The sequence below is a fragment of the Adiantum capillus-veneris genome, chromosome 24 (genome assembly GCF_014529385.1).
Source record: "Adiantum capillus-veneris isolate H3 chromosome 24, ASM1452938v2, whole genome shotgun sequence".
NCBI lineage: Eukaryota > Viridiplantae > Streptophyta > Polypodiopsida > Polypodiales > Pteridaceae > Adiantum > Adiantum capillus-veneris.
This window is the reverse complement of record NC_140954.1, coordinates 45,610,997-45,622,899: the sequence shown is the minus strand read 5'-3', so window position 1 is coordinate 45,622,899 and position 11,903 is coordinate 45,610,997. Positions and strand designations below refer to the sequence as shown.

The following is an 11,903-nucleotide window of genomic DNA, read 5'->3' as shown; positions in this document are numbered from 1 at the left end:
TAATAAAGATTTGAAGGTGAATGGCACAGTCTTGTGATGGCTAACTTCGGCTGTGTATATGTATGATAACACTTGGAGTGGTTGATTGTTAGGATGTATTGGCTGATTCAATAGCACATGGGGTGGTTCCTTGTGCAAAAAAGGCACTGGGTAGGAGGAAAAACTGGGTGTAGGGTTGCTCTGTTCCAACCCTGCTTTTGGACATTACTATGTACTACTGTCTATATTGCACTATAGCTTGGTACTGATCCCTGCATAAATGAAACTCACTGCATATTCTAAGTTATACTTGGCACCCTTCTTACCCTAGTGAAGGAACCACACATGGAAGGGGAGTGTTTCACCACTCTTGATTGGTAAGTTCTACCGTGATCTATCCGTACTTTAGACGGGACTTCTTCATACTACTTTGGACTCTGGCAGTACTATACACAACTATGTACTTGGTAACTGCCTTTTCTCTAAAGTCAGCTGTCTTCTAAATGTTAGAGTTCAATTATGTCTTATAGTTTAAGTAAAAACAGCTACACACACACACACACACACACACACACACACACACACACACACACACACACACACACACACGTATAGCACTGGTGGTTTTTAAATAGTTATAGAAAAAAGAACTGCTTTTACAGCCAGTAACATATAATAATAAGCAGTTATTGTCTAGATATCATATATCATAAGAGAGTCTAACACTAACATGATTAATTAATTGCAGATACAAGAAAAAATTGCTTCAGGAAGTACGGGGTCAGACAATTATCAGGATCAGAGTTACAATATTTGCATGAAAAATTTTTCATATCTGCAAAACTTTATCTACCTTGTAAATAGAGTGCAAGATTGCTTTCCAATAAAATCATGGATTTTTGTATTCCTTACTGGCTTTGTAATTCACTTGAAGATAACCTTGGATATTTAGCTAGACTTTTGATATATAGCTGGATTTCATTTTCTTCATCTTAATATGGTAATTGATATTGAGGACCACCGAATTCCTAAATTCGACCTTCCCATGGTGGATAGCTATTAAGTAAAGTTGGTGTCCTTGACAAAATTGGCATGTGAAGTAAGTGCTACCCATTTGGGCCGCAAGCTGGGACGTGAACTCTGCTTACAATATTTATACACAACCCTTGCAATGTCTGTGCATGCACAACCCGCTGGTACAAAGTGTATGTGCATACATTATTGCAGGCCTTCACACCTAATCTCACACTACACTCATCTGCAAACGAGTACACACACACACACACACACACACACACACACACACACACACACACACACACACACACACACACACACACACACACACACACACACACACACACACTTGAGAGGTCTCATCTCTATCTGCAACAAACCATACTTCTCAAGGTGCTGCTACCACTTGGTATCCGGGGTGGAAGGATATCGAATCCATTTGCGTGCATTCTCATATTGGAACATGAACGCTGTTTCGAATCAACAGGTGGGTGTTTACCTACTGGGATTATTGGAAAGAATTGTGCTATGTATGCATCAGATAAGTAAACACACACACACGGTAATTTCCATAGCTTTTTGATTCTTAAATCATTTAGCTGGCAAGAAAAGGTCAACCTATTCCTTTAATTTATATACTGCATACAGAGGGAATTTGTTACTGACTTCTGATAGGTACTGTAATTCACGCACATATTTTCATCATGTTGGTCACTATGCATAGTGAGACTTGTTTGATGTGTGAATAACTCACTAAGTAATATAACATAGGTATGTTGCTACACTTTTTTGTGGATCTCAAAGTCATAATAATGTCTATATTGGGAGTGACTGATGTTTTTTACAACATCTCGGATTCTACAAGTAATTGGTGTCAAGGATTCTACATAAAAAACTACATACGATTTTGTCAGGCTTGATTTGTATATCGTGCTTCATAAACAAATACACACTATGCATTAAACAAGGCATTGGTTGATAACTCAGAAAGAAATACAACAGGTAAAATTTATTTTTTGTGGATCTCCAAATTACTGCTGGGTTGCATAAAGAGGTTTGTAGTTTTGGCTGATGTTGGGATTTAAGTCCTGGTCTTTTTGAGACAAATTACATAAATGGCATGATTTTGTATTTATATGATAAAGAAAGCAGGATATAACTTAATCCAGGACATTTTAGCATGATGAACCAGATGAGGGTATAATACAAGTTGTCAAAAAAAGAGCCGATGGCTGAATTTCTTACTTACATGGGTATAATTGAGATTTCCGAGGTGGATTGGACATAACACGATAACTATCATATGGTTGATATATGGGTTTTTCGGAGAATTTATACTGATTACAAACAAAATGCTGTCAAATTTTTTACAGGTGTAGTAATATCAAATGACCCGTACTCTGGTTCACATAGAGTGACATATTCTTGGCTTGGAATGTGATACATATGACCATTTGGTTTTTGTAATAGAAGAAATTATCATACTAGAAGTATCTCTCATAAATTGAGAGGACTTTGTTATTCTTAATGGTCAAATTGCTCACATTTTATTGAAGTTCTACAATAAACATAGGATATATTTCAAATTTTTCCTTTATAATGATTTACAATGATTGCCAATATCTCATGAATAGATTTGTATTTTAGGAAAAAGCTAGTACCATGGATTTTACTTACAAACTTACAGCTAGGATGCATACTTGTACAGACCCAGCCAAGATGGCAGCTATCAATAGGAAAATGGAATTAGAACGTGAAAAACAAGAACTTGAGTACCTTGTAACTAATTATAAAAAACCATTGTCTAGGACTAGACCATATCTCGCACGACTGGCCAAGAAAGTTGTAATATATCTAGAGTAAAATGTACTGACATTTAGTGTGCGAGGATTCTTTTTGGGATTGAAAGCGATAACAAGCGGCTGAGGTTGCATTGTACCTGTCTTCCCGCAATGTCAGAATGTGTTCTAATGCATTTGTATTGTTGGATGGTGGCAGGTATAAATCTCAATCTTGTTCCTTAGAGGATTCATCGCCACAACCTTGTTACCTTACTATTGTATTTGGGTCTTTATTAAATAAAGATTCATATTTCACAATGGTTTTGTACTTTGTTGGTATTTAATGTAATTTAATTATACAATTTGTATATCAAAGGGGATTTTCATAATAAACACACACACCATCCTGTATAATTAAATTATAATAATTACCTAATCTTTGCTTAATTGCCTACTGATATGATTGTCATCATAGCAGGTAGGATGGATCTCCTCTCTAACAAAACTGGGCTATACTAGAAAATAGAGGATACCTATTCCACCTATTACCACACAGTGTATTCTCTCATGCTTCAAGGCACCTGAGTTCCATAAAAGGCTTTTAGAATTTGAATCTGAAGCCTTATCTATTGGATCCTTATTAGTACTTAACATTGCTTCTGTTAAAATGATTGGATCCCTCTCCTTGCATCTTCTAGGAAAGATCTTGCTAGCCTTCTTTCTCTATTTGAGAATTTCTTACTTAATATTCCATTCATTCATACTCAAGATAGCTCTGATTTGGATTTTTACCTTTTTTCTCTCCCCACTATTGTAAACAAGCTTTATTTTATCATTAACATCCCTGTGTTACCTTTAGAAATAAAAAAATTTGAGAATGTGATTAACCCTCTACTACACTTTGATCTCCTTTATCCACAAGAACAAGAGGCCCTATCCGCCTTAGCTAGCTCTCCAGCTTCTTTTGAATATGATAAGTTTATTTCACATAACTTTTCTGGTGTTGTCCCTATTATTCCCCCTAGACAAGTTGAGCTGGATTCTATTCGACTCAACAACCAACTATGGAACTTTGAGCTTATCAACCATTGTGCTCGTTTTTTGATTAGTTCTTTGGCCTTACTCTGCAGTATTCCTATAGAAGTGGTGGAACAATGTAGAACCACTGATTTACAAGCTAAACACCTTTTGTCTGTTGATCTATCTTTTGAGCTTCAACACATTTCCTTAGCTCTTGTAGACTTAAACAAGTGCTCTAATTCTTCTATGGTGGCAAGAACAAAAGGGCTATCCCTTGCAGATCGGGTTAAAGATACAAAGAAGTTTCTTAGAAATTGTTGGAATACATATAGACCCTTTGTCAAATGTGCATGCAAAAAACTTGACCCTAATTCTAACTGTAATGCTTCTATACTATGGGTTGACCATTTATTATGGTATGTGTTTCAAAATTTACCAAAATTTTTTCCCTTCACATATGGACCTGCACAAGTATATGCATTTATAGCATGGGTGGCTACTTTACCTATGGAAGTACGACATGCTATTCTAGGCTACTATCATTTTGATGAACGTATGCTGGAGGCTCCTCGCAGGCTAGTCTTATACTCTCCAGGAAACCCTCTACTACCCAGACTTGCCAACACACCCATAGCCAATACCATCAAAAATATCCTCAGACCGCTGAAAGGCAAAGAACCCATGAAGAAGATTCTACATATACCAGGTAGTTCATCTTCTACTGCACATAAGAAACCTCGAAAATTTTGAGGTGCTGAAGATATTGGGGATACATCAAAAACTTTGGAGTTCTTCAACGAGGAACAGGTTTGAACTCTCCTTAATAAAGCTAACTCACTTAAAAAATAACTAGAAACTATAAGTCAAAAGGAAGATTCATACATATAGTTTTTTGTAATAAAGTTATGGATTTCATAGAACCTTCTGTTTTTTACCAAGATGTCTTGAATTTTATTGGCATACCTAGATCTTTAATATACTTCAATATTAAATTTGGTTGGAAATACACTAGAAATTTAAATAATATTTTATATAAACCATTTAGTACTTTCTCAATTAGTTTTGACTTATCCCTTGACTGTAATAGGTTTGCTACATTTAGAAAAAATATTGCACCCTTTGGAATGCATGGTATTATAACTGACACTAGCATTGGCAAACATGCCATGCTAAAGGACTTTTTTAGGAAAGGACTAACCATATTCCTATGGTCCCTTTAGACCCTATTATAGTGGCAAAAGAATTGATTATTGGTTGGTCAAAAATACGTAATATTTTGGGTATAGATGATTCTGTTATACACCACAATATTATTTATAGAAAAATTGATGAAACATTTAAAAACAAATTCCCATCACATATAAGGGTCAATTAGTTATCCTAGTTTAAGGACCCGAATCTGATGAACAAAATGGAGTTTCTACTAGAACACCTATTTGTTTGTGGCTTGGATAAATCTTCCCAAACACCCATTTTTATTTGTAAAAAGCTAGCATGCTTAGCAGCTTACAAAAGTCTTTCATCTAGTGAATTTCAGTTATTTTCTAGAAATGAATGTGAAATCATTGAGGACGTTTTGCAATTCTCTTTGATGAATGAAATATTACTACCCTCTAAGCTTAGTCTTCCTTATCTCATGGGTAATTACAAGATTCACAAGGAGGAATTTAGATGGATAACTAATGCCCATGAATGCATTTTTCCCCTTTAACTAACATTATGGCATCTATTCTCAAAGTGGTAAACTTTGGCCTTTGTGAATACTGTGAAGGCTTACATACAAAATTAAAAACCTTCTCAAGAGTTAATACTAATGGTTACTGGATTATCCATAATCAATATGATTTTTTGCTAAACATTCTAGATAAAATATTATCATCTTATACATTTGATATAAAAGCTTGCTATGAGGCGGTACCACACTATGGAAATAATGGATTGGTTGACACACTTGAACATAATATTAAACTACTTCGCTCCTACTACTTGGGAACTACTTCTACTATCAGTTTATACTAGAATGAGGCTTCATTCTCATAAGCCATGTACAAAGATAATTCTAAGACTAAGTTGTTTTTGTACTTATCATTGCCTTTTCTCTAAAGCCAGCTGTCTTTTGAATGTAAAAGTTCAATTTTGTCTTATTACTTAAGTAAAAACAGCCACACACACACACACACACACACACACACACACACACACACACACACACACACACACACACACACACACACACACACACACACACACACAAACGAAGAAACCTAGCTTAAATTTAAAAAATAATCCTACCTTGTTGATGCAGGGGAGTACGTGAGTGGATATCCCAAGCCAGGCAAGCCCCGTAATATTAGATCTGAAGCAAGATAGGAGAAGGGAGCAAGAGAGATTTAGAAAAATAGGATGAAAATGCAGAAGAGAAGCCATCGGTTTTGTTTTTACATGTGATGTTAGTATAATTGTCGGTATCAATGTCGATATGAGCGTCAATACCATCATTGGTATCAACATCAATATAAACGCTGATATCACCGTTGAAATTCATAAATTTGACTTTTCTAAAACTTGGGTCTCCCTCCAAATTTAGCTACACATATACCAACACCCATCACCAACGTCGGTAATTTGGCGTCAGTATTGAGTTGATCACTTAGTGAGATGTCTATAGGGGAACAAGAGCGGCAATTAGGAAGCATTGAGTGATGCATTGGGCTTTAGTGTCAGTAATTGGGAGGTTTTCTTGTGCTCTCTCTCTCTCTCTCTCTCTCTCTCTCTCTCCCCCCCACTTTTATTTTTGGGAGGTTTTCCTCTGTTCTCTCTCTCTCTCTCTCTCTCTCTCTCTCTCTCTCTCTCTCTCCCCCTTGGATTTTTGAACATGTATTAGCTCTATGTGACCTTTCTCTTGTCAATTTACTTGCCCCGTTTGATCCCTCTATCGGATGTTGAATGATTGCTTTACACACATTAGACACATGCAAGCATATAATAGACTACAAGGATGGAGCTTGGGTCATTGAGATTGTACTTTCTTTTGAACACCTTCTCTTTTTTTTTTGTTGCCTGGCACCTTTGTTGGAGGTGGAGGGACTCTAACTCGTCTATAGTAATTCAAAAGAGGCATGCAATTAAACTCTTAGCTTATAAAAATATTTACATTATTCTATGCTACAACAAGAAGCACATAAAACCCACATCGGGCTGCTCATAAAAACACATACATTAGTTTATACTACAACAAGAAGCACAAAAAACCCATATCAGGCTAAAGCAATGAGAACCTGATCACCACAAGAGATGTGACAGAATCTCAAGAGGTATTGATATAGTATATATACCACCTAGAATTATGGAAATATGTACGAAACAAGGTAATTAACATGGATAAACGAGTCATTAAATTCAATAATAAATTTACAAATGGACAAAACTAGATGCTTAACCAACTCGAGTGGAAAAACAAAAAACTACTAATGGATCCAAAATTATTTTGTTAAAGGACTGTATATGAGTTTTATTTTATTTTTTTATAGAGTAAGGATGTCTTTTGTAGCACATCAAAGAGGCTCTTGATACAGTGTCACATTTTGTTCTCCAAAAAGGTTTTAACTATTTGCAAAGAGACATATCTGTATGTACAACGTATGTAGATCTAAACTATGTTAGACCATTTTGGATCTCTAAAGTAGATGGCTCGTACCATCTCTAAAGTTGCTTAAATGAGTTCTTTATAGCATGGGATACATCTCATATCAATGAAAAATTATGGCTTATATACAAAATTCCATTAAGGCTTCACATACTTGAATAGAGCATGAATGCCTATACATAAGAGGGGGCTCTCACTATACATCACGGCCTTGATGTGTCCTTAGCAAACATTTAGTGACTAGAACTTGATAAAAAAGAAGGAAATATAGGAGAGTGACTATTTTTGTGTGAATTGTGGTCCTTGTGGCTTGTAATGTAGATAGGAGTAGGGTGACCTTTGAAGCCTTGAGAATGTGGTGACACCGCATCATTTTTCTTCTCGATCAAGGAAAGATCACTCTTTCTAAGTTGTGCAGAATAAAACATGGACTCAAGATTGTCGTAAGGAGGTGGAATTTTGCTTTTACAATCATCATGTACTGGACAAGAAGGGCTCTTGTGATTTTCACGTTGTCTTGAGTATTTGTGAGAATGAGATGACCTTGTCTTATGCTTGTGAGGAGATATAGAGTGTCCACCCTTTTGATGACACTTTTTGTTTTTTGAAGGAGTAGTATAAGCAAAGGGGCCTGCAAATAGAACCAATTTGTGTGGAGTCTTGGACATGATTTGAAGACGAGCACCTAGCTTGTCATCATGCAAATTTGTGGGTAGCATACAGGAGGTTTTGAAAGAAGGGTAGATTAGCTTTGCACGACAAGAATTTCCTCCACCATGCTTTTGTGGATTATATCCAGAAAGCTTCACTTTGAAAGTTCCTAACTTATTTGTAATACCATAGAAAGTTTGCTCTTCTTTCCCATTCCAACAAGTGACACCTATTGTAACTCCTGAGACAAAGTTGGATGAAACTCATGAATATGAAGATCATTATGTGACAACTTAACCAAAGATAAACATCTACAAATTATCATTCGATTGATTGCAACCAATTTATTAAAACCTTACAACAACACCATATCTTGTGATTAACACCATATTAGCCACTTCAAAAATTGTCAACTGATGTGGGAATTTACAATAAGGCTAAAATCTTAATCACTTGGATGAGGACAAAAGCCTCCCATTAGATAGTATGTTTCCAACTTCCACTTTCAAACAATTGGTCAGGATGTAGCCACACGATCAAATTTACTTTATGTGAAATTAGGAGTTAGGAAATTCTCAAATTCTCTAATATTGTGTTGATTAAGTTTTAAGCTATTTTTCTAATAAATTCCCTAATTCTCTAATATTGTGTTTTAAGCACGTCCGCTATGGTTCATTAATTCTTGCGACATGCGGGTGTGGGTGTGTGGGTGCAATCCCACAAAACTAGATGCAATCATCAAATTGCAAAAAAAAGGAGAAAATTTTTAAGCCTATTTTCTCATGATATCAAGATTTAACCTTTGTAGCTCAAAAGTGAATCTTTATTACTTATTCATGCTAATTTGAGAGAGCATACTAGTGTGAATCTATTGCTGATCAGAGCAAAAGTTATTGAAAACTTGTTAAAAGCAATGTTGGGGCAACATTATCAACATGGAATAGTGCTACCCAATTCTCAAATTAGCCAATGTAATCATGATTATGAATATTTGCCCTTCTAAGGACAAAATAGTTGTCGTAACTTAAGATATGTTTGGTGAACAATATAAGTAGTATTTCTAATTACAATCCCTAGTGTAGGTGACAACAGTCTCCACTAGCATTTTGACAAATACTCTATTGTATTTCCCTGTCTATAGAAGGGAAATTTTTAAACAAGCCCTTTTGATGATGCACTCACAAAAATTTTGACCTTCATATGACAAAAAAAATTCTCTAAGAAGGGCACTTGGGTGTCAAATCCTATCGTAGTAACAATCGAGCTCTTCATAAAGATATAGAACTTTAGCTCTTACTTGATGCATTTTTAATTAATCTATGAGATGTATTTAGAAACTTGAAGAAGAGTTGGCAAAGATGTGTTAGTAGGCCAGTTTTGGTCTTTGCAATCTGAGTTTTATGCTCGTTTTATGTAGGAGAATATAGACCATTGATGCTAGTTAAATTGAGTTATTAAGGCATACAAGTGAAAAGTATTCGACAAGGTTGGCAATCTCTTTAAATATAACTATGCATAAGTATGGGGTACCCAATCCTAGAAAATGGGAAAATCGCTCATTAGTTGGAGGTAGAAAAGGGAAGGGAGAGAGGTAGATAGGAAAGTGAAGGGTAGGGGACAGGCCACGTGCGAGGCATGCCTCTCTCTTGCCCTTTTCATATCTCTCTCTCTCTCTCTCTCTCTCTCTCTCTCTCTCTCTCTCTCTCTCCCCTTCGTCTGTGTCGCCCACGACTGCAGCCTAAACTAAGGCCGCGTTCTTGACTTCTTAAGGCAGCCATGAACCCACTGCACGCTGTTTCCACTGCCAAACTCCACGCTGCTTCATGAACGTAGATTGCTTCACCTGTTGCTTGCTTTCTCTCTCTCTCTCTCTCTCTCTCTCTCTCTCTCTCTCTCTCTCTCTCTCTCTCTCTCTCTCTCCTTGTTGCTGTGCTACAGGCCTGCCGCCTCCCGCTCAAGAGATTCTCTCTCTCTCTCTCTCTCTCTCTCTCTCTCTCTCTCTCTCTCTCTCTCTCTCTCTGGGGGCAGCGCCACTGGAAGCCAGCGCAACCCTCTCTCTCACGCAGGCAAAGCTCTCTCTCTCTCTCTCTCTCTCTCTCTCTCTCTCTCTCTCTCTCTCTCTCTCGCCATAGACGGTGAGGGCAGAGGCGATGAGGGGCAGCAGGCTGGATTGCACGAGCAGAGCGCCCTAGGGAGGAACTTTAGACGAGGGCGAGGAGAGGGGGGGAATCTTGCTAATGTTCGATTTTAATATCACCTATCCCATCCCAGTAGAATGTAGAGTAAGAATAAAAAAAAAATTCTTTCAAAACATATCAAGTGCATAAGTGAACTTAGGAAATGAAAAGACAGATGACATATTAAGTATGATTACAATATCAATTATTAATGTAATGACAAAGGTTCTCTCTCTTTCTCTCTCTCACACACACACACACACAAGTATGGTAGATGGGTTATTTGATATCATTGTTCAAGACTCCTAGGGTTATCTTAAAGTCTCTTGGGTTCTCTCTCTTGGGTCTTGAGTTGAACTCTTGGAGGATTGATCGTTGAGGTCTCTTGGGATTGTTCCTAGGAGGTTAAAAGCTTCTCTTCTCATGGGTGGCTGGGTGTGTGAATAAGAAGAGGAAATCGGAGTAACTTGTCTAGTAGATTGGTTATCCCAATTTCCGCTTGAATAACAGGTCTTGAGTTCAACACTTCGGATAGATTTTTGAGGTCTCTTGGGATTGTTCCTAGGATCTCTCTCTCTCTCTCTCTCTCTCTCTCTCTCTCACTCACAGACACACCTACCTACCTTTAAGGGGCTCTTTGATTTGGCCATCTTTGCAGATGTCGCAGAAGACATGGCCAGTGACTAGAGCTGTCTGAGAGTGCTGGGGCTTCATGTGTTGATGAAGATGGTGATGGTGATGACGATGATAAGGATGAGGAGGCTGATAAGGCGACGTGTAAGTGGTAAAGGCTGCGTGGGGAGGCGAGGACACGTACGTGATCAATGAAGACCTGCTCATGGCCACGGCCCTGGCCTGTGCCTGCCGGGCGCCATTAATGCCAGTAACAACGATGACAATAATATGCAGAAAGAGCGGTAGCTGCAGGAAGCTGCTGCTGGCCGCCAAGCTCGCCATCGCTGCTTTTATCGATCACTCCTTACTACTGCAGTACATTTCCAAATGAGGTGATACAGAGAGCGCTAATTGCACGGCTTTCAACTATTATTAAGCTTTCCAAAGGCTCTTATAGTGGCGCGGCCCACAGAGAGAGAGAGAGAGAGAGAGAGAGAGAGAGAGAGAGAGAGAGAGAGAGATATTCTAATTTCTAGTCAATTCCAGGAGTGCATATAAACAATACTAGTACGTATAATGCACACACGTCATATTAAAATCTAGACTCTAGACTAGATAATAGACTCTAGAGAGAGAGACAAAGAGAGAGAGAGAGAGCCCAAGAATTGTCAATATATCCTTGCATCATTTCGCCAAGAATTTGTCCAATTTTTTTGCATAGTCTAATCTTTAACACCAAACTAACTTTAAGTGTCTTAGACAATTAATCAATGAGCTCACAAATAGAGCATTTATGTTTAAACATGACGAATTATTTCATCTTTTTATTTGGGTATATTGCACAACTCTTATGCGAGGTGACAAAGCACGTCCGTGAGCGCTAACTGCATTCGAATCGATGATCGATGTCACCGAGGACGAATGCTCAACCAACCAAGCTAGGTCCTTTGGACTATTTCATCTTAAGAATTGCAATCCTAGTTCTATCATCTCCTATTATTGAGGGAGAACCAATCT

The 11,903-nt window shown here is 37.5% G+C and overlaps 1 protein-coding gene across 1 annotated transcript; it reads right to left on the bottom strand.

Moving 5' to 3' along the window:
• Window positions 1-7,379: 7,379 nt before the first annotated feature.
• LOC147426304 (uncharacterized) lies at window positions 7,380-11,317 on the bottom strand. The gene is made up of 2 exons (XM_086499140.1): window positions 10,895-11,317; window positions 7,380-8,335 (listed from the first exon to the last, which is right to left on the bottom strand). Exons 1-2 carry the CDS (start codon window positions 11,226-11,228, stop codon window positions 7,677-7,679), a joined length of 993 nt encoding a protein of 330 aa, XP_086355266.1. The 5' UTR covers window positions 11,229-11,317; the 3' UTR covers window positions 7,380-7,676.
• Between the last annotated feature and the right edge of the window lie 586 nt (window positions 11,318-11,903).

Bases quoted from the DNA above. Each gene is read 5' to 3' on its own strand.
- LOC147426304 (XM_086499140.1), bottom strand. From the start codon at position 11,228: ATGGCGAGCTTGGCGGCCAGCAGCAGCTTCCTGCAGCTACCGCTCTTT. The intron at 8,336-10,894 runs GTAGGTAGGTGT...ACTTTGTCTCAG, and splicing joins AATCAAAGAGCCCCTTAAAG to GAGTTACAATAGGTGTCACT.